Source organism: Mauremys mutica, chromosome 3 (assembly GCF_020497125.1).
Source record: "Mauremys mutica isolate MM-2020 ecotype Southern chromosome 3, ASM2049712v1, whole genome shotgun sequence".
Lineage (NCBI taxonomy): Eukaryota > Metazoa > Chordata > Testudines > Geoemydidae > Mauremys > Mauremys mutica.
Genome location: NC_059074.1, coordinates 113,888,369 through 113,909,959, shown reverse-complemented (window position 1 = coordinate 113,909,959; position 21,591 = coordinate 113,888,369). Strand labels below are relative to the sequence as shown.

The window sequence follows — 21,591 nt, the reverse complement described above, 5'->3', positions numbered from 1 at the left end:
CACCTTGTGCAAAGACAATGGGCTTGATCTTTGGGTCTACTAGCATGAGTAAAGGATGGACTGACTTACTTGAAGACATTTAGAGCAACTACAACAGGAACTCCAAAGAGTTGAGCAATCTGAATTTGCTTCTGTAGATTACAACAGCCATCAGCTACCAGCTGGAGATTCTACATCATTAAACAAACAAAAAAACAAGCAAAACGAAATGGCAAGATGTGTCGCATTTTTTCTAGCCAAAGAAATTTCCAGAAATCACAACAAACAAGGTTAGTTATAATTATTTTTATATTTATGTGTAACCTTCATAATAGGCTTCAGACAAAATACTTTTATGTATCCTATTCATTCTGACTTCAGTAGCAGCAGCCGCATTTACATAACTGAGCAGGGTCCAGATCTTTTACATTTGAGCATGCTGCCAGATTGCTCCCTTCTGGGACACAAGCTGCCAATCAATAAATAAGATGCCAGAAAACATCTGTGGGCTGGTCCCCCCACTCTAATTCATGGCTCCATCTAAAGGAGTTACACAGTAATACATTAAGACATTTGCTGCTGAAGCTTTCCATCACAGGACTGGCGCTATCTCATCTGGTTCCTCTTAGGATCCTTTTTCACCACATATTCAGGCCCAGGGAGGACAAATGGAAGGAGGAGATGGACTGGCCTTCTCATTCTCCTTCCAAGCTCAAATACAGGGAGAGCTCACTCAAATCAAAATCCTTTGTGTGATGCCACTTAACTTGTGAGACAGCACTAATGTGGGCATTCTATTAAATGCCCAAATACCAAAAGCTTCCCAGAGAGGATGGTTGACAGGGATGCTAGCTGACATGAGGCCCCATTCAACTCCCACTGAAGTGAATGGAAAATCCCACTGACTTCAGTGGGAGGCGGTTCAGGCCCATAGAAATGTAGATCATAAGCCTCTCAAACTTGGGACATTTAAAATACAAGACAAGCCCACTCAGACAGCTCTCTCTTTCCCACACATGTGAACATACAAGCATACAATCCAGGTGATTTACTACTGCTGAATTTCTCAGGTTGTTCCATCCTGTTCTCTACTTAGAGGTTTTAGGCTTTGCCAACCAAGGCTGTATACTGATTTTCCATGGAAAAGTATATTGGAATAGGAATTTGCCAATCATGTAATGTAAGGACTGATATAAAATTTTTTTAATCTTCATTAATCCCTCCATTCCTGAATCCACTGTTTAGAACTACTATATGAGAACTAGGTATTATTTGTATGAGCCAAACATACTACGGTAATGGTTTATAGAAGTAAAGTGGTTGGAAGATTTCTACATCAGAAACACATACTAAACCTAATAATAACCAGGTTGCAAAACTGTAATTAAAAAACGTAGACAGCACTAAAGCACAAGTAATAGGCTATGCAAAGGCATTATCCACAAAGATAAAACATAGCCCACACATTTATTCTTTAAACATGTATAGCCTATATTTGAGCTGTGCCATCTTGCTGTCTAACCCCAGGCATGAAGAGCAGGATTAATATTAAGCCTTAGAGTCAGCACATTATCCTAACACCTGAGACTGGACATGACACTTTATTTTGAATGTGTTAAAGAGCCTCGTCCTGTTTCATTTCCTAGGGCCATTTGTTTATGGGTTTTTTTTGTATAAGGTGAGGCTTGGAAATAGTGGCTCCCTGTCCTTAGCATGGACAGATATATATACACAGTTCCATTCTTGGTACACTCAGTTTATGTTTATAGTTATATAAATGCCACACTATTACTTTCTGTAGATTTTCATATATACTTTAATTTCACTTACAAATGTCAAGGGAAGGAGGGACAGAAAAAGGGGAAGAAATGCCAACATTTCAGCCCCTAAATTGTAAAGGGCCTTAGGCATGGATATTAATCTCTCCATAGGTAAATAAAATACTTGTGAAAAAAGATAACTGAACACACACAATGAATAATCAGGTTCCTTCATATGGTAATGACATAAGTAGATCCCTTAAAGGGCATCTTGGTTAATCCATGAATTCAGATAATATACCAAGAACAATTGTCATCTCCTGAAACTTGGAAAGTTAAAGAAGTTTCCACAACATTTTACTATAGTTAACATATTTGTCTGATAATCTGAATTCAAGTGTAATTGTTTTGATGTAAAACTCAATTTTTAACCTGAAACATCTTTTGATCAAGGAAAAAAGGAGGCTACACTTCACAGTCGCTCTCTCTCATAAGAGTACTGAAGTGAAATAGAGTTCCTTTGTAGGTGGCTCAGTTCTCCAATACTATAGTGGTGGGTGCTCTAGAAATATCTGAGAGTTACTCAATTGAAATAACTTCCAAGGTCAAAGATATCTAACACTAGAAAATGGCTTCTTAAGTCTGAACACTACCATTGCTATCTTACTATGATATTGCACCCAATCCACACAACCAAGTAAATAGAGATTTTCTTCCCTTTGTAAGTATTTTTCATATTTATTTTTAAATTGTATCATAAAACCTCAATCAAGAAGCGCTTGTTGCATCTACAGCCTGCATCTGAACTCGCCACTTTCCTCTTGCTTTATTGTTTGCAAAGTAACTGGCACCTGTGTTGTTTTAGATCTTTTCAAATCAGAACTTTTTAAAAAGGACAGGATTAAGTTTTACAGTAATTGCTCTTACCTCTTCTGTATATTCCTTCTTAAGAGGGGCACCAGCACTTACCTGAAATCATAAGCAAGTAAAATTAACAATCATCTAACAATACTAGTCAACTACCTGCCTGGTCAGGAGTATAACTTTAAAAAAAACTTTTGTACTCCAAAACATCACCCGCATTGTCAATACTAAACAATAAGACAACTACCTTCCTTTCCAGCAACAAAAGTTCAGTACAACCACAGACCATAGCCTTAGATAAAGTTAAAGCTGTACAAAGTGAACGGCAAAATTTATCACTTTCCCCCAACCCAAAAATAAGAATTTATGTCTTCTCAGTTTATTCCAGCAGTGACTTGGTGTCAGGGCTTTCTTACCAAAAAACCCAACCCAAACCAAACCAAACCAAAAAAGCAGTTGTGGTCAGAAAATTACTATGAAAAAATGGCAACTGGTTACTCAAGAAATCGGTTCTCTGTGTGCATTTTAAATCCTATCTGCTGATTTTGGTGACACAAAATGAATTTTTACATCTCTACACAATGTTTGTACTCTAAGGTTAATATAGCTATTGAGACAGATATAGCAATTTCCTCCAATATCCTTGGGAGACCTTCTTGAATTAAGTATCTTTGGGAGCCATCATATTGAATGGTTTATGTATTATTGTGAGCTGGAATTGTATGTAACCTTTTGACAGGGGAGATGTGACAGATGAGAGACCTGGGGATTCAAAGGACTATGCTGAACAATGTGCCAGACAAGAATGGACTTTTGGATCAAAATGTGTGAACTCGTTTTCCTGGGGAATAACTAGGAGGAGGTGAATGCAAATTCCTCACCTCCCATTATGCAAAAATCCAGCCTTTTGAAGCTCCACCCTGAGAAGTGAGCCACTGTCTACTGATCACTATTATGTGCAGTCGAGATCAAAGGACCAAGCTGAATAAAGGAAAGACTGATCTATTCCTGGGGGTTCTGGCTCTGAATTTGAGACAGTTATGAACTTGTAACCATGGGAAAACCCAGCTGTGAGATTTGAAGGATTGACACCTACCAAAGCCTGAGGCTGGAGTTGGGAGGACCTCTGGTAAACTTTTTAGCATGTGTGTAGATTGTTTTATTGTTTTCTCTGGAATGCTTTCACCTTAAGAATAAATGAGCTTGCTTATGTCGTTAGTAACGTATAACTTGGTCAATTAAGCTATTCACAGCCTTTAAAGAGAAAGCAAACCACAGATGTTGAATTGTTTAGGTAGTCTGGCTTGATGGGAATATCACAGTGTAGGCAGGGAACTGTGAAGCCTGGAAAAACCCTGGTCAGGAGGGAGAGAGACATGGGTCTCTGCCCAAGAGATGTGACACCCGAGAAGCCAGGCGCCTAGGTGCCCCTGAGGGACCACGGAGCGGGAATACAGGTGCAACTGCACTAAACTGTGACAGCTATAGGAGAGTGAGCTGGCTTTGCTCCTGGCTTGGGCATCTACAGAACTTTAACTAGGTTCTGACTGTAGAATCCTATTTTTATTGGTGATGATGTGAGAGACAGCAAGAATCCTGCTTGGCTTTCAAATTCCAGGCTGAGTTTGTGGGGCTTGTAAAAGGAGCAAAATGGATATGGAGTCAGTGAGATGCAAACATGGAAGACTGTTGTGCCACTTTAGAGTCACTTTTCAGTGTATATTTACAGTTTAAAACCTGTCAGGTTTCAGAGTGGTAGCCGTGTCAGTCTGTATCAGCAAAAAGAATGAGGAGTACTTGTGGCATCTTAGAGACTAACAAATTTATTTGAGCATAAGCTTTCGTGGGCTAAACCCTACTTCATCAGATGCATGCAGTGGAAAATACAGTAGGAAGATATATATACACACACAGAGAACATGAAAAAATGGGTGTTGCCATACCAACTGTAACGAGAGTAATCAATTAAGGTGGGCTATTATCAGCAGGAGAAAAAATAATGTTTGTAGTGATAATCAGGATGGCCCATTTCCAACAGTTGACAAGAAGGTGTGAGTAACAGTAGGGGAAAAATTAGCATGGGAAAATATTTTTTTACTTTGTGTAATGTCCCATACACTCCCAGTCTTTTTCAAGCTTAATTTAATGGTATCCATTTTGCAAATTAATTCCAATTCTGCAGTTTTTCATTGGAGTCTGTTTTTGAAGTTTTTTTGTTGGAGTATTGTGACTTTGAGGTCTGTAATTGAGTGATCAGGGAGGTTGAAGTGTTCTCCGACTGGTTTTTGAATGTTATAATTCGTGACGTCTGATTTGTGTCCATTTATTCTTTTGCATAGAGACTGTCCAGTTTGGCCAATGTACATGGCAGAGGGGCTTTGCTGGCACATGATGGCATATATCACCTTGGTAGATGTGCACCTCTGACAGTGTGGCTGATGTGATCAGATCCTATGATGGTGTCCCCTGAACAGATATGTGGACAGAGTTGGTAATGGGCTTTGTTGCAAGGATAGGTACCTGTGTTATTGTTTCTGTTGTGTGGTTGCTGGTGAGTATTTGCTTCAGGTTTGGGGGCTGTCTGTAAGCGAGGACTGGCCTGTCTCCCAAGATCTACGAGAGTGAGGGATCGTCCTTCAGGATAGGTTGTAGATCCTTGATGATGCGCTAGAGAGGTTTTAGTTAGAAGGTAATGGCTAGCGGCGTTCTGTTACTTTCTTTGTTGGGCCTGTCCTGTAGTAGGTGACTTCTGGGTACTCTTCTGGCTCTGTCAATCTGTTTCCTCACTTCAGCAGGTGGGTATTATAGTTGTAAGAATGCTTGATAGAGATCTTGTAGGTTTTTGTCTTTGTCTGAGGGGTTGGAGCAGTTGTATCTTAGAGCTTGGCTGTAGACAATGGATTGTGTGGTGTGGTCTGGATGAAAGCTGGAGGCATGTAGGTAGGTATAGCGGTCAGTAGGTTTCTGGTATAGGGTGGTGTTTATGTGACCATCACTTATTAGCACTGTAGTGTCCAGGAAGTGGATATCTTGTGTGGACTGGTCCAGGCTGAGGTTGATGGTATGATGGAAATTGTTGAAATCGTGGTGGAATTCCTCCAGGGCTTCGTTTCCATGGGTCCAGATGATGAAGATGTCATCAATGTAGCGCAAGTAGAGTAGGGGCGTTAGGGGACGAGAGCTGAGGAAGCGTTGTTCTAAGTCAGCCATAAAAATGTTGGCGTACTGTGGGGCCATGCGGGTACCCATAGCAGTGCTGCTCACTTGAAGCTGCTCATTGTCCCCAAATGTGAAATAGTTGTGGGTGAGGAAAAAGTCACAAAGTTCAGCCACCAGGTTTGCCATGACAATATTGGGGATACTGTTTCTGACGGCTTGTATTCCATCTTTGTGTGGAATGTTGGTGTAGAGGGCTTCTACATCCATAGTGGCCAGGATGTTTTCTGGAAGACCACCAATGGATTGTAGTTTCCTCAGGAAGTCAGTGGAGTCTCGAAGATAGCTAGGAGTGCTGGTAGCGTACGGCCTGAGGAGAGAGTCTACATAGCCAGACAATCCTGCTGTCAGGGTGCCAATGCCTGATGATGGGGTATCAAGGATTTCCAGGTTTATGGATCTTGGGTAGCAGATACAATACCCCTGGTCAGAGTTCTAGGGGTGTGTCTGTGCAGATTTGTTCTTGTGCTTTTTTCAGGGAGTTTCTTGAGCAGATGGTGTAGGTTTTTTTGGTAACCCTCAGTGGGATCAAAGGGTAAAGGCCTGTAGAATGTGATGTTAGACAGCTACCTAGCAGCCTCTCGTTCATATTCCGACCTATTCATGACGACGACAGCACTCCTTTATCAGCCTTTTTGATTATGATGTCAGAGTTGTTCCTGAGGTTGTGGATAGCGTTGTGTTTGCACGGCTGAGGTTATGGGGCAAGTGATGCTGCTTTTCCACAATTTCAGCCCGTGCATGTTGGCAGAAGCACTCTATGTAGAAGTCCAGTCTGTTGTTTCAACCTTCAGGAAGAGTCCGTGCAGAATCCTTCTTTCTGTAGTGTTGGTAGGAAGGTTTCTGTGGGTTAGTATGCTGTTCAGAGGTGTGTTGGAAATATTCCTTGAGTCGGGGATGTCAAAAACAGGATTCTAGGTCACCACAGAACTGTATCATGTTCATGGAGGTGGAGGGGCAGAAGGAGAGGCCCCGAGATAGCCCAGCAGAAGAATCTGTCCTAAGAGTATAACTGGATAGATTAACAATATTCTTGGGTGGGTGAAGGGAACCACAGTTGTTGCCCCTTGTGGCATGTAGTAGTTTAGATAGTTTAGTGTCCTTTTTCCTTTGTAGAGAAGCAAAGTGTGTGTTGTAAATGGCTTGTCTAGTTTTTGTAAAGTCCAGCCATGAGGAAGTTTGTGTGGAAGGTTGTTTTTTTTAACGAGAGTATCCAGTTTTAAAAGTTGGTTCCTCACCAAATTTGAGGTGGCTCTACTGCTTAAAAAAAATCAATATTAACATGTATAGAACTCCTACAATTTCATTTAGGATTTCTTCAGAATGGAAACATGAGCATGTAAAAAATGGCAATTGAAATCCACATATTAAAATACCCACTTCTTAGAAACTCAGTGCATCCGACAAACAGCAGGTATTCTAAGTGATTATTTTTGGTCATAACTCACTTGTGAAGGTAAAACACACCTTTGCAGTGTCCTACAGTATAATCCATCTACAACAAAGATGGTAAATATATCAGGATACAATTAAAATCCTATTGATAGTGAAAGTCTTGCTGTGCATTTCCAGGTAACAAACCAATGTCAAGAATACACCTATTTCTTGAAATAGAAAACGGGCTTCTGCATACATTTTAGTAAAAGGTTTAGGAGAAGTCATGCTATTGCCTCAAAGTGCACCCCCATATTGGGGAGAGTGTGAAAATTAACAAATAAAAATCAAACAATGAGATGCTCACCCTGACTGCAGTCACTTTACACTGGGCAAAAGTGCTGGAGTAGCATAAAGAGGGCCCCCCTGCATCTGCTGAAGGAGGATTCTCCCATTGCTGGAATTTTGGAAGACTGCCATAATGCTGCCTTCCATGGACCCCTGGAAAGTTCTGGTTTAAGGAGCATGCCGAGGGCAGGGGTGTAGTGCTGCAGTCCAGGGATGCTGCTATTACTTATACAGCTCTCCGGGGCTGTCTAAATTGCATCAGGGACTGCTATCCAACCATAAAAGAAAGAAAATATATACTGTTTCCAGGAATTGGAAACACTGCCTTTCCTCCAACCACATGTTTAGTGTACAGATTTAGGTATAAAGTTACTAAATAGTTGATCATAGGTGACACAGATATTGTCATCTTTCATATATATATATATACACACACAGCACACAAAGAAGGCAGAACTCTGTATTAACTAGCAGACTGAGAGGATAGCAACCCAGCACAGAGAGCATAAGCAGCTGACAGCAGGAATGGACACACCACTCTTGTGGCTGATGGAACCGTACCTTGTGGGCAGCTGCAAATTAGAGCAACTCTAAGGCTGTTCTACATGATTCCTTGGGACCCGACTGGCAGCACAAATATCAAGAAGTCATAAAGGTTTGGTTTATACAACCACTTTTATAGCTAACGTTCCAGACCTATGATTTGACCCATTCTGTCCTTGTACAGTATATTGTGTGGGGCAATCTACAACATACATTTGTGAAAGACAAAGGTTAGATAAAATCAATACATAGTTAGAAAGGGCAGGTTTAAATTCCCCTTTTGCTAGACTGAATGAAAATTTTCACCTCAACGTACCATCGTGAAATTTATGGAGGAACATGTCAAAAGACAAAAGAGCTGTATGTGTTGGGTGAGAATGATAGACAGGTAACACTATGACAACAATATTTTGGGTATTTAATCTTAGAAAACTTGGCACCAAAAGGTATGAATAAGGGAAAATCTCAGCACTTATTCTCTCTGAGATGATTAGATATAAGGAAGGCTCTGTGCATTCCAAAATTCTGTGGTTGTAGAAACAGCTATGGAATTTGCCCCCAGTATGAGGCTCCACAGAAAGTTGTTTCCCTGGCAGTATCAGATCCTTTCAGAAGGCTGGGCAGAGAAGCTGAAGCATGTTGCTAAGCTTTCAGTGTCTTTGCCAGGTTAGTAGAGCGCCAGTCACTCACAGGAGTACTCCTGATTCTGCCTGATTGAGTGAGGAGTGCCTCTGTGATTAGCAATCTACAAGACCCGGCTTGGGCCCAAGCAGAGGGAGTGATATAGAGAGGATGGGGGAACACCATACATTTGTTTATATCAGGTGGCTTGGAAAAGAAAAAGTCAACCCTACGGGGGAGAGAGGGAGGAAGTTCCCTCCACCTCAGTGGCAAAAGCCTCAGGCCTTCCAGTCACAAGACAAGAGTCTCAACACTCCCTGATTCCACTAAGCACACTGCAATGTGAATTCCTCTCTCCCGCTCAGCTGCCAAGCTCTCTGGCTCATAACAACCCTGCACTCACAGTGACCGTGCACTTAGGTATTAACACCACTGAGATTTACAAATCACTATTTTAAGAGGCATGGGAGAGAATGTATATAAAATTTAAAAGGATTTTTAAAAAGTATAAACAAATGTCACTCTCTTTTCTAAGAATCAGTACTTCTTCATAGCTATATAATCCTTACTCATTTGGTTTGAGTTCTATAATCTCCTAGGGAAATTCAGGAATGGACATCAGTGTGATGAGGGAGTTTAGGAAGGAGAATTTCTAAATAACTGTTTACATTAAGAGCTTTTCTAGTCACTTTTAACATTCAGAATTTTATACATATTTCAAATGTTAATGACAATTTTTCAGGTTATCATTTGTGTTCCAAGAAAGGTGCAGATACTTACATTTGGCCCTCCTCCGTGCATTTTCAAAGCCCTCACTGTAGCAACAAGCACAACCACACTGGGAACTAAGCCAGATGCTCTGCATTTGATGTTGAAGAATTTCTCCATCCCAATGTCAGCTCCAAAACCAGCTTCAGTTACTGTTAAGGATAAAGAACTCAGTTAAAGGCAAGGGATGTTTCACTTTATTCTAGTATGCCGCATACTTTTAAAAATGCAACTGCCTTCGTTTTGCCAGCCCTCCAGAGTTCTGTTTACATGACTGATTTTGATTATCTTCAACCATTTACTGCTCACAGTAAGTTCTCTTTTTCCTGATAAGTACAATATGTCACCCAAGCGTACTGCATAAAAAAGTTAATTGATATCTTTTAGTAGCATCCAGTCCTGTGTTACAACTATTTTAGTGTAGTTATGTACATTAAAATATTTTTAAAAACCCAAACATCTGCTCTCAGACAATGTTTAAACAAATACAATATGAAATACCTATAAAATCATATTGATATTGTGCAATTGAACAGTGAGAGTAATTAATCATTGGAACAATTTACCAAGTTTTATGGTGGATTCTCCATCACTGACAATTCTTAAATCAAGATTGGATGTTTCTTCTAAAAGATATGAATTATTTTGGGGACGTTCTATGGCCTGTGCTATACAGAAGGTCACACTAGATGACCACAATGGTCCCTTCTGGCCTTGGAATCTATGAAACCATTAATCTAAGAGTTAAAAATATCAAAGGGAAAATGTCCATATTAGATGAAATAATGATATTGTTGTGTCTCTTGAGCCATTTGCATTAGTTTCTTCCCCACTTGCCATATATTCAATTGCTTCAAACCTGGTGGGGTGCTAGGCTCCCTGGGATACCCACATCCGCAGCAGTCCATAGAGACAGCCAAGCTGCATGGGAGCAAGCTAAGTTCTGTTCCACTCCCGCCCATTCCACTACAAATCAGTAATGATTCTGCTTCTTAACTGCCCTTCCCCTGAACTCCTCCATCATCCAACAGACTCCATTCTTTGGGATCGTCTCTTATCCTTAACTCTTAATAGGGACACAACAGATCTTGCAGTCTCCCAGCGAGACATCAAAGCAACATGCATGACTCTCCACGGCTTCCCAGTTAGTTGTGTCTTGTTGCATTAAAAGCTGGATGGGAATCCCCAGAATTCAGTAGAGGGGGACACCTTTATTTGTTCAGCTATGCATCTACAACTCTTCATCCTCCTAAGTCATCTTTCCCTTCAAATGCTGAAATACCTAAACTCAGCATTTTACAAGTGAATTGAACCCTGTACAATGTGAGAAAAGTTAGGTGTGAACAATACAACTACGGACAGGATGAATTTTCTTATTTTAAAGGCCAAAGAGGGAGAAACACAAAGTCAGGTACGTCAGAGCTTGACTTCTGTGTGAGGAAGGAAACAGGATGCAGTAGAAAAGCTGCTGGGATGATGACTACCAACTGCAAAGGAAATAAAATGCAGAATAACGAGAAGATTAAGTAATGTGCCAAACTCTTGTACTTTGAATCCTGTTTGTGCTCAAAGAATCAGTGCAATCACTTTTATATTATTTCCTGCTTTCAAATCAGTGTGCCAATTAAAACATAAACAAATAGAGGCCATGGGGACTTAGGAGGGTTCAAACTGGTTTTAGTTTAATGATTACAAGTTTAAGGAAACCATTTAACCAGCTATTATGAAAAACTATTAACTTAAAAGAACACAGTTATTTCTTTATTTCAGGGTTATAATTTATATTGTGTGTTTTGTCTCCAAAACAAAAGTGCAATCAGCTGTTACACATGAAATGTTGAGGATTTTCAGCAAGAAATAAATATACAATAAATACCCCTTGCTAAGCCATGGTCGTGATAAGTAATGGACAAAACGATGAATAACAAACAGAAAAATACTGGAAAGTCATTATACTTCATACTGTGTAATTATCAAATGATCAGTCAAAATTTCTTTCTGGAAAGGTGACTTACTTACTGCCTGACTTTTTTACAAGTAGAAATTAAAAAATCATAAAGAGCTTATATTTTAAAACTCGGTGAATCTTGCATTAGGATATCCAGTAAAAACCAGGAAATGATACTCTTTATGAATGTGCTTCTTTTTGAACTAGTTCCAGTCCTCCAAAGGTGGTGAGATGCAACACAATAGCAAGGTTGTCACTTTTCATTCTCTCAGAGGATACAGTCTAGGTGCCACTTTCACAGGGTTCACAAGTTTTCTTTTCCAAATAAAATACTCAGGACGGCAGTTTTAAACTAAAGAAAGCTTAGACAGTCTCTAAAAATCATCACAATAGATTATTGGGGCCACTAGTACAAAATGGCACAGTGCAGCTCCTCAACAACACAGACTACCATGCACACATTACACCTGTTTGTTCTCTACACTTGGCTTCCCATAGAATACTGAATGAATTCAAAGCCTCGACCCCTATCTTCAAAGCTCTCCTTGGCCTGGGCCCAGGATACCTGAATGACCATCTAAAGCTCCAGGATGAAGAACGTGGTCGACAACTTAGCTCCTCTGGCAGAGTAAAGCTCCTCTATATGGGAGACAGAACTTTCTCTGGGGATGGTTCAACGCTGTGGAATGAACTCCTTCAGGAACTAAGGACCATCAAAATCCTCACCACTTTCCACTCCAAGTCCAAGGCACATTTCTTTGACCTTGCCTTGTCTAATATAAACAAATAGCAACAGGCATATTTATTTAATAAAACAACAAACCAACCTATCAAAATAAGACATTCCACTCCCCCTGCTTCTCCCTCTGGGAAGATGATGAGGGAAAAACAACACATAACTGATTGGTAGTCATGTTGCTTAATGCACTACTGAAAGGTGCTCAGATACTATGGTGATGAATGTGCTATAAGAACTTATATAGAACAGAACAGAATTATGGTTTTAGTAAAGGAAGCTAAATTAGAATAATCCCAGATTTTTCATTTTCATTTCTTTCATTTAAAAAAGCCACTGTTCTTTGTTGTTATTGATTTATTGTAAAACTCCTACAGTGGGATTTATAATAAACATTTGAAAACAGCTTTTATGACAGTGCACATTATAAATGTGTGTAACAGAACGGTCTGAAGCAGCTTTGACCTTTGATTAAAAAACATTTAGAATGCCTATTACTTTATTTTTTAATACCTATACCTTTGACCCCATAAACAATGAAGCATCTGCATATATTTTCCCTCACATTACTGACTGCTCACATGTGTAAAGCTTACTTTTATTGAATAAATAATTAAAAACAAAAACCAACCAACTAAGACACACTACTGCACATGTTTCTTCCTCTGGGGAGAGGATGAGAGAACAAACACCACATGACAGAGATTAGTCATGTGGCTTAATGCACTACTGGAAGGCAGTCAGATGTTACAGTGTATACAGAATACAATAGTATATAGAATTTTGGATTCTTTTTCCAAGAGAAAAGAACTCAACAGCTGTTGTAAAAGCTACACTTTTTATTTAGACTTGCTATAATATGGTTAACTTTTAAAGAACATTAGTTGAAATGGTCTATAACCATCTTAACTGCAGCTCAACTTCTTTGAGACGATATATGGCTGGATTCTTGTTTGCACTAAGATCTCTTTAAATTGCTCTGTCAGTGTAAATGGACCTCAACCATAACCTGGGTATAAAAGCAATGTACTCCTATATTAAGGCTTCTTTACACTTGCAGAAACGTGTAAAGGGACCCTATTGTAATTGAGAATCAATCTATTACTAGCATGCAAACTTTTTCTGCGAATATTTTGTTGGTTAATTCTACTCTAAATTTTGTATTGCACCACCAGTAGTATTTGAGGCCTGTTGTTAGAGAAAAAAAATAAACATATACAATTTAGTAACATAAAGGGCACTGAGATCCTACAAGGATAATATATACCAGGGATAGGCAACGTTTGGCCCGTGGCCCACCAGAGTAAGCCCTCTGGCGGACCAGGCCGGTTTGTTTACTTGCCGCGTCCACAGGTTCGGCCGATTGCAGCTCCCACTGGCCGCGGTTTGCCGCTCCAGGCCAATGGGGGCTGCAGGAAGCGGCTTGGGACGAGGGATGTGCTGGACTTGGCTTCCAGCAGCCCTCATTGGCCTGCAGCGGCAAACCGCGGCCAGTGGGAGCTGCGATCGGCTGAACTTGCAGATGCAGCAGGTAAACAAACCGGCCCAGCCCGGCCCACCAGGGGCTTATCAAATGGCTAAAACAGGTTCAAATAACAACGCTTTTTCTATTTTGCTTAAGATTCATCGAATGATAATCTAAAAAGCAGGTACATTTTAATATAGTGCAAGTAACTTAGAAGAGGATTCCACTCTAAATTGGGCCAAGCCCAAAATAGTGAATTATTATGGGACCTCAGACAAATCACTTAATTTCCATATACCTTGGTCAATTCAGCTACCAAAACAATTAAAAAGCAAAACATTCTTACTCAGGAAAGAGATGCAGTATGTAAACCAAACACCGCAGAGGGTTTGGCCAAGGAGAGGGAGAAAATCAGAGAAAGCTCAGAAACATGTGGAGACAGGAGAAAGGATAACAACAAGAAAGAGATATTTGTGGGAGAGGTATAAAAGAAAAACCAAGGGAAATGATTATTTTCCAACTTTCTACAAAGTAGGTACTTGTCACTGAAGTCTATAATTCCACTTCAGGGTGGGGATCGGTATGAGCAAACCTCTCTAATGGTTCCCTATCAGGGTTTATGTCATCACTAGAATCCCTCAATGGAATTATTGCCTGGCTGTGCACAGTTGGGGATATTTTATTTCTTGTACAGTATGAAGGATGTCAGAAAAACCAGAACAAACAGTGTTGTGGTTCCTACACCTGATCAGATTTCATAGTCATGACCACTTTAGAAAAATAGTAAAGTTTCTTCACCTAAAAATACATTTATCATGCTATAACTAAATATATAAAACAGTTCAATGTTAAGTGATGCACACTAGTTTAGATTTATGGACTGTAGGAGACCTTACAAAAAGAGAAACATTTGTAATCAGCATGGCTACAGTGAAATTGTGATATGAAAGCTTATTTATTCCACAATAGAATTTCTTGTAAACTGAGGCTGATTTTAGATGAAACTAACTTCCCTTCCATCAGCATTTTCTATCAGCAAATCAAAATCAAAACAAAACATTTGTATTTGAATACCAAGTCAGAGACATAGACATGAGGCTAAGTTTCAGGACGCAGAATTGTGAGCCTGAATTCCTGAACAATGCAAAAGGAAATGGAAACTATGAACTGTGAGCTGCTTTTTACTCCTCTGATGTAAACAGATCAGTTCTGGTGCAGCTGTCTGCTGGTAAACTCAGGAAAAGAAGAGTTCAAAGTCACAGGAGCACATGAACTTTGAACCTGGAGCTCAAGGCATGTTAGCTGTAATATACTGATAGATTCTTGTTTAAGTCAAAAGTACCAAGGTGCACAGATGCCAAAATAAACTAGGTTGGATCAGTGATTTATCTAACAGGATACCACATTTTTGTTAGTGCAGTGAGGGATGAATAAACCAGATGTTTGTCCATTTTGACTCTTGCAATTTATCTGACCTGACCCTCTATCCTTGTGACTGATTTTGGAATTTAATAAGCTTAATCTTATTCAGAATTTTAAAAGAATGGGGCTTCTCTATTCTCTTTACTTCCGATTCCAGTCAACTCAGCCAGTACCTGTTCTCTGAAATGCTCTGACACATATACTCCTATTTTCATTGTCCATATGTATCTAATGTACTACGTTGCAACAAAAGTTTGTGGAGCTAGAAGAGGACATATGGCAGATGTTGCAGCTACCAGCAAGTTGAGGGACATACATTGGGGGATGCTCTAATGATCATGAGAAACGTTTTTCATTCTGTAAGGAAGTAGGTAGTTGAATTTGCTTTCAAAAATTTAAGCTCCAGTTTCACTGCATGGCTGAGAGAGGCAGAGGTGCGCACCAAACTGAGTATATAGTATTTTCCCACTCAGTTTGACTGAACATGTGGTCATTCAGCTCAGCCTCCAAACCATGAGGATGGCTCATCCTTAACTGCAATGATCTCAGCTGAAAGATGCCCTATGATATGGCAGGATGATCCCTACAGAGCTGAAAGCAGGGATTTCCTCAGCGTTGACTGCTAATCCAGACTGCTGGTATTACTGAGCTAGCAGCACTATCTTGGAATTTCAGTTTCCTATGTCAGTTATTCATGGTTTTGTCTTGCAAAATGTTTTTGACCGAAGTTAAATTTAATTCTGGGAAACTAGATTATATGAAAATGAAATTATTTTACAATATTCTATCTGCAGGGACTGTTTTTTTGTTCTGTGTTTGTACAGCCCCTAGCACAATGGGGTCCTGGTCCATGACACGCTACGGTAATACAGAACAACAAGCAGCTACCAAAAACTGAATTTCCGATTCCAACTAGTTCACCTCCAAAGGTAAATCTATAGCATGATATTATAGCATCACATTGATATAGGAACTCTGTCTTTAAAAAGTTGTCCTTTAATAGGGAAATGACATAAAAGTCTGAAGAAACTATGAAATCTAGAAAGATGCCTTTAAACCAAACAGCAGAGATGTTACTTATAGGGCTGGTCAAATATTTTCTATCAATGCGATTTTTTGATGGAAATGTGGGTTTTTGAACAATATTTTTTTTGCACAAAATGTCTGCTTTTTAAGTAACATTTTGATTTTTTTTTTACATAAACCAAAATATTTAAGCTGAAAACCAAAATATTTTGATTCAGATATCCTGGCAGTGTCTCAGACAGCTGCAGTTTCCTCATATCCCCATTCTCATCTGTGGGCTGGGCTCCCCAGCCAGACTACATCTCCCATAATGCCCCATGGCATAGGCACTACATTTTTCTTTTCCCTGGTGGTGCTCCCTCCCACTCTGCCCCAAGTCTCCCCTCTCGCTCTGCCTTTTCCCGCCCTGTCCCCAAACCCCCACTGTCACTCCACCTCTTCCTGCTTCCGCTCTGCTCCCTCCCCGATACGCCTGCTCACTCGCTGCTCTCTGCCCCACCCCGCAGCCACCAAACAGCTGTTTGGCAGTGTCTCCAGCTGAGCACCCACTATTTCTTTCTGTGGGTGCTTCAGCCCCTGAGCACTCACAGAGCTGGTGCCTACACCCTATGGCCAGAAATTCCAATGGTGCAACTGCTTTGCCTCACTGTGAGATGAGACCGTGGTGCCAGGACATCCAGAATAGAATGGGAGCATAATGTACCTACACTACAATTAACACAAGGCACCACAGCAGCATTTCTGAATCGAAGTATTTACATTTTCAGCTGAAATATTTTGTTTTCCGATTTCTATCAGAAAGCAGAACTTTTCCCATTGAAAATTTCACCAAAAACAATGTTTAAAAAAGTTTTTGTTGAAATTTTCAGAGAGTGGGGTAAGAGTGTCGGTTCATTTTCCAACCACCTCTAGCTAGTTGGTTTAAGTGTCTATATCTCTTTCCATCCAATGCTTTATATGCTATACATATATTTTATAAATTAATTGTCACAATGACTCTGGTGTAAGTAGGTTAGTATTATTATCCCCATTTTACAGATGGAGAAACTGAGACAAAGAAAACTTGACTTATTTATTGAGGCCAGATAGCAGGATATAGAACTCTGATCTACTGATTTCCATACCACTAAGACTATGCTTCCTCTTCATTTGATTTACGAGCCACTTTCCAGAAAGGCACATTTAATCAATATATCAATTTCATTTAATTCCTTTGTTTTGTAAAGTCTAAGGATGTACAAGGAGAAATATTCATGTATAATATGAATTCTGTGTTAAGTACTCCTCATTTGAGAGCATTTCATATTGCTGTATAGATACTGGATTTGAAATTAGTAAAATAAAAAGCAGGACATTACAGATGCTTTGGCCATGTTTGTGCAAAAAGCTTCCTTTCCACACCCTGACAGCTCTGATATTTTCTCCTCTTGAAAATATGTGGAGTCACTGTTGTTGCTCCCACTTTCAGAGGTTGTGCACAGTACAAGCCTAGTACGTGCTCAAGTCCCCGTTGGACCAGGCACGAGATCTCAGACATAGGTCTCTGATGCTCGTGCTGTCCACTACCAATGAGATGGTCCCATTTATATCACTTTAAAATGTATTACTAGAGCTTACACAACAGAAATATTAAAGAGTCATCATCATCTTGAAATCTAGTCAACTACTAAAAGAACTAGTTTAATGTACCACACATGCCCCTGAACCTCTTTTCCAAGTTTTGCGGTTTTACAATCACATTTTCTTATTTTCTCTGCCTTGGTGTGGTGTAACAGACCCACAAAAACAACAAGGGGAATCTTGCTAATCAGGGCAAACAGAAAAAGTGACTATTTATGAAGTGTTGTTGAATTAATGCATTAATTGAAAAATAGAAAAAAGTTCTCTCTCTCACAATTTCAGTTGTAATCTTCTCAGGTGTTATTTGTAGCAATAACAGATAGAAGAATTCAGACATAAGTTTGATTTTTTTCAAGTCAGCTGTGTCCTTTTAATATCTTTGCTAACAGAAAAAAAAACACATTTTCCTCTAATCTTTCTTTTGCTACAACAGATGATCCTATATTTAAAAAGAGTGTACTTAATGATGTTACCAAGGTAACTACATATTTTCTCATTCATATCCTATCATATTCATTTAGCAAAGAATTATTGTAGTGTTTAAAAAACTAAAACCTTTTTACTTTTTATGTGGAGTTGCATGGGACAACAATTAACACAACAGCAGCATTAGTAGATCTCACTGACCAATTTTTGAGGCAAGGTAATTGGCCAGTGCTGTTCATAGCATTTAAAAGAATTCTGCTGGGATACAGTCTGCAATTTTATAACTCTCTCTCTTTCCCTTTTAACTATTGCGGTAATGTATTGGATGCTTTAAGCTGAAAAGGGTTTTCTTACTACTAAATTATGTTTAATTCTGGACACCTCGATACCAGAAATATGTAGATATTTACTTCCATTTGTAAAACCACACTTCTCTAAAGCTCTGGGCACAAGTACAAATTCATGTGACAAACTCCTTCTCCCGTCAACCTCCAACTGCCTAAGAAAAAAACCTAGGATAAGAGAAAGGCTTTGCAACATGCTTTGAAAAGTCAGTCAATATTGGTTCTGAAAAATCAAGGAGGGAGCAGGAAGAGAGTTAGAACCGCTTCACTGAAAACCTGTCCTCTCCAAATTCAGCCTGTGGACTGTTAGCTTCAGCACCTCGTCTAGCCATTGCTTTTGCAGTTTTGTCCATCTCATGAAAAGTTGGGGTGGCTGAGGAACGCATTCTGGGTGGAAGTAGAATAAAACTTTAACATGCATCTTTGAATACAATGTATTTTTAATAGCAGTGGAAATACAAGGAAGTGGTAGTGAAGGGAAATGCAGTGTGCACTGAGTAAGCATGTTTTCTGCAACATCAAGTGGTATCCTTGGAGACTGCCACAAATCACAGAACAAGAACACAGTATTAAATCAACTAACATCAAGAGTTAGGCAGAGAGAGAGAAAGAGAGAGTGTGTGTTTCTGTTTCAAATGGGTACAATTATCAGAAGGGGAAGGCAGACAGAATACCTTGCCACTTCCCCTCAATCTGCTTTGGTCATAAAACAAAAAGTGTTTGCACACAGACAGTGGAGCTTGGTGCCCACAGAGAACATAACAGATGTCACTGCAGAGAGCAGTGTTGAATCAGAATGATCAATGTTTCTATCTTTTGGTCCAATCACTCAGGGCATGCCAAGTACTGAGTCATCAATCATTCCTATGTAAGGCTACATCATAATGCATGCACCATTCTGGATCTGGTTGCTGTTCAGCTACAATCTCTCTCCCTGTGATGCGGTTTACAGACCGCAAACAAAGGCTAAGGGAGTGCAGGAGCGGTGCTAGCCCAAGAGGGTCCTCACACCTCAGCAGCTGCAGAGCATGCTCCAAATGGAGGATCTGCTTAAAAGGGGACTCTGACAGTGGATAAGACCCAACTGGGAAGCCAAGGGCATGATCCTTTTCCATCCCCTGCTCCCTGCCAAGGGAGAATAACCAGAAACTGAGAAGTGGGCTGGAGAATACCCATCTGACTGCTGAGACTCATTGGGAACCCTCTGCTGGGAGTGGGGAGAATGCAGCAACCACACACCAAACTGAAGAGAGAGTGGGGGGGTAGAAAGTGGTCTAGGGGAGGCTGGTCTGATGTATCAGGAAGAGGCAACTCTGAGACACTGCTAGCTTCCCCCTTGATCCCTGAGCAGTGATCCAGTGGAGAGGAAGGGCTGGGGTCCCTGTACCTCCCCCCTCGCTCCCACCATCGGGAAGAACTCTGGGGGCACCAGGGAATGACAGACTCCAGCTTGGCTACAGGGCACACAGACTGCCTGGAAAAGTGACCCTAGGACTTTGGGGACTGTTGAGCCACAGCCTGACCACTGGTCTCCGAGGGAAGCCTGCTTCAATCCCCCACATTCTTCACTAAGACAAAAACGTTGGAAGTGATAGTTCCCTCAACCCCACTCTTCCCCATAATGCAGGTTAGTGCCAATTCATTATGGGCAGGGACAGTGCTCTTCACCATGATTTAAACATAACCTTTTTACTGTATATGACTGGTGAAACTACTAAAATGGAAAGCAGCTCTAGTTATTTTCATTCATATTTAATTTTAGCTGGAGGGTATCTTCTCTTTGTAAACTGATTACGGAGACGTTATCAGGATTGGTATTTTTGACAAAGTTGCTGAGCCATGTTTTGTGAATCTGTGAAAAGGGACATCTTCTAGTTATTACCTGCAGGAGGAACAGTATTTCACTGTGTTAGCTACATGTCTCAGTGGGGAAAAGAATGTTGAAATGTATGACACTAGGTCTATAAATTACTCTTCAAGATTATGCAGGGAGCCTAGAAAGAGAGCAGTTTGCTGGTGAGAGTCTACAAAGAGGATAATAAATGTTTCAAACTCATGGAGAAGTTAATATCAACAAATAGCATGCCTTTCCATAAACTGTTCAAGAAGAAAAAGTACCAGTTCATGGCAGCAGTAGTTAAAGACAAAAAGAAATCTTCTCATGAGGCAGGAATATGCAACACAAGTCAAAGAACAATAATTGGCAACTCACACCCATGACACTGCAAAAATCAGAGTGGGGTACCTAGAGGCATGAAAAACACAGAGGAGCCTTGATCTGCATGGCTGATCTAAAAGCATTCAAGACTGCCCAGGAACTTTGCTAGTGGGAATCCCACCTATGTCTTTTATGTCTATGTCTGGCTAGCGGGTTAGTCCTCTGATTAGAAGTTGTGTGGTAACTTTTTCAAATCCTAGCATCAAGATAAGGACACAAACTACTGGGTCTACAGCCTGCATCATAAAATTACAGAAATCACACTAACATACTTTTATTATTTTACTTGGTATTCTCAGGAAAGGAAGAAGGATTCAGCTGCTGAAAATCACTGTGAGAAAGTAACTCCACTTGCAGAGCTGCACCGATCATAGAATAGAATCACAACTGATGGGTAAAATGAAACCACTTGGGTCATGCAGTCCCCAATTCCTACAGAGAGCAGGATTGTAACATTTCCCACTAAGATTTTTAGCTAACTCAGCTAGATTACAAGCCAATTTATCTCACTCTCCTCCTGGTTAAGCCATTTGTCTAATAACTAATGTGAATTTCTCCATTTTCCATTTAAGACCATCACACTTCATTTAGCCAACTCCGCAAGAGAAGTCCCTTTGCAACCTTCTATTAATAATCACTCAAATATCTGTACAGTATTCACATCCTCCCTTATTCACCTTTGCCTAAAGTTACAGTTATATTATATACATTTCTTTCACACACTCTTTATTTATATCCTTTATCATTTTAGGTGCCCTTCTCTGAACTTCAACTTTTTGTATCCTCCAACTAATGCTGTAACGAAGGGACCCAAATTGCATGCTGGATTCCAAATTGGCTGCAGTAAAAACTGAACCTGCAACCTCTGATTTATGAGACTATTTACTCAACCCTCTGGGAGCTCTTTTTGAGA

General features: G+C 40.1%; 1 protein-coding gene and 1 long non-coding RNA gene across 2 annotated transcripts in view; one reads left to right on the top strand and one right to left on the bottom strand.

Moving 5' to 3' along the window:
* MTHFD1L (methylenetetrahydrofolate dehydrogenase (NADP+ dependent) 1 like) overlaps positions 1-21,591 on the bottom strand; it is a 229,604-nt gene that overhangs the window by 93,117 nt on the left and 114,896 nt on the right. The window contains exons 21-23 of the mRNA XM_045010255.1: positions 9,486-9,625; positions 2,667-2,708; positions 70-170 (exon numbers count right to left, since the gene is read on the bottom strand). Coding sequence (XP_044866190.1) covers positions 70-170; positions 2,667-2,708; positions 9,486-9,625 — 283 coding nt within the window. The remainder of the gene's footprint in view (positions 1-69; positions 171-2,666; positions 2,709-9,485; positions 9,626-21,591) is intronic.
* On the top strand, positions 19,428-21,553 carry LOC123366619. Its single transcript, XR_006578155.1, has 3 exons — positions 19,428-20,087; positions 20,978-21,072; positions 21,430-21,553. It is a non-coding gene; the product is annotated as an uncharacterized LOC123366619 (long non-coding RNA).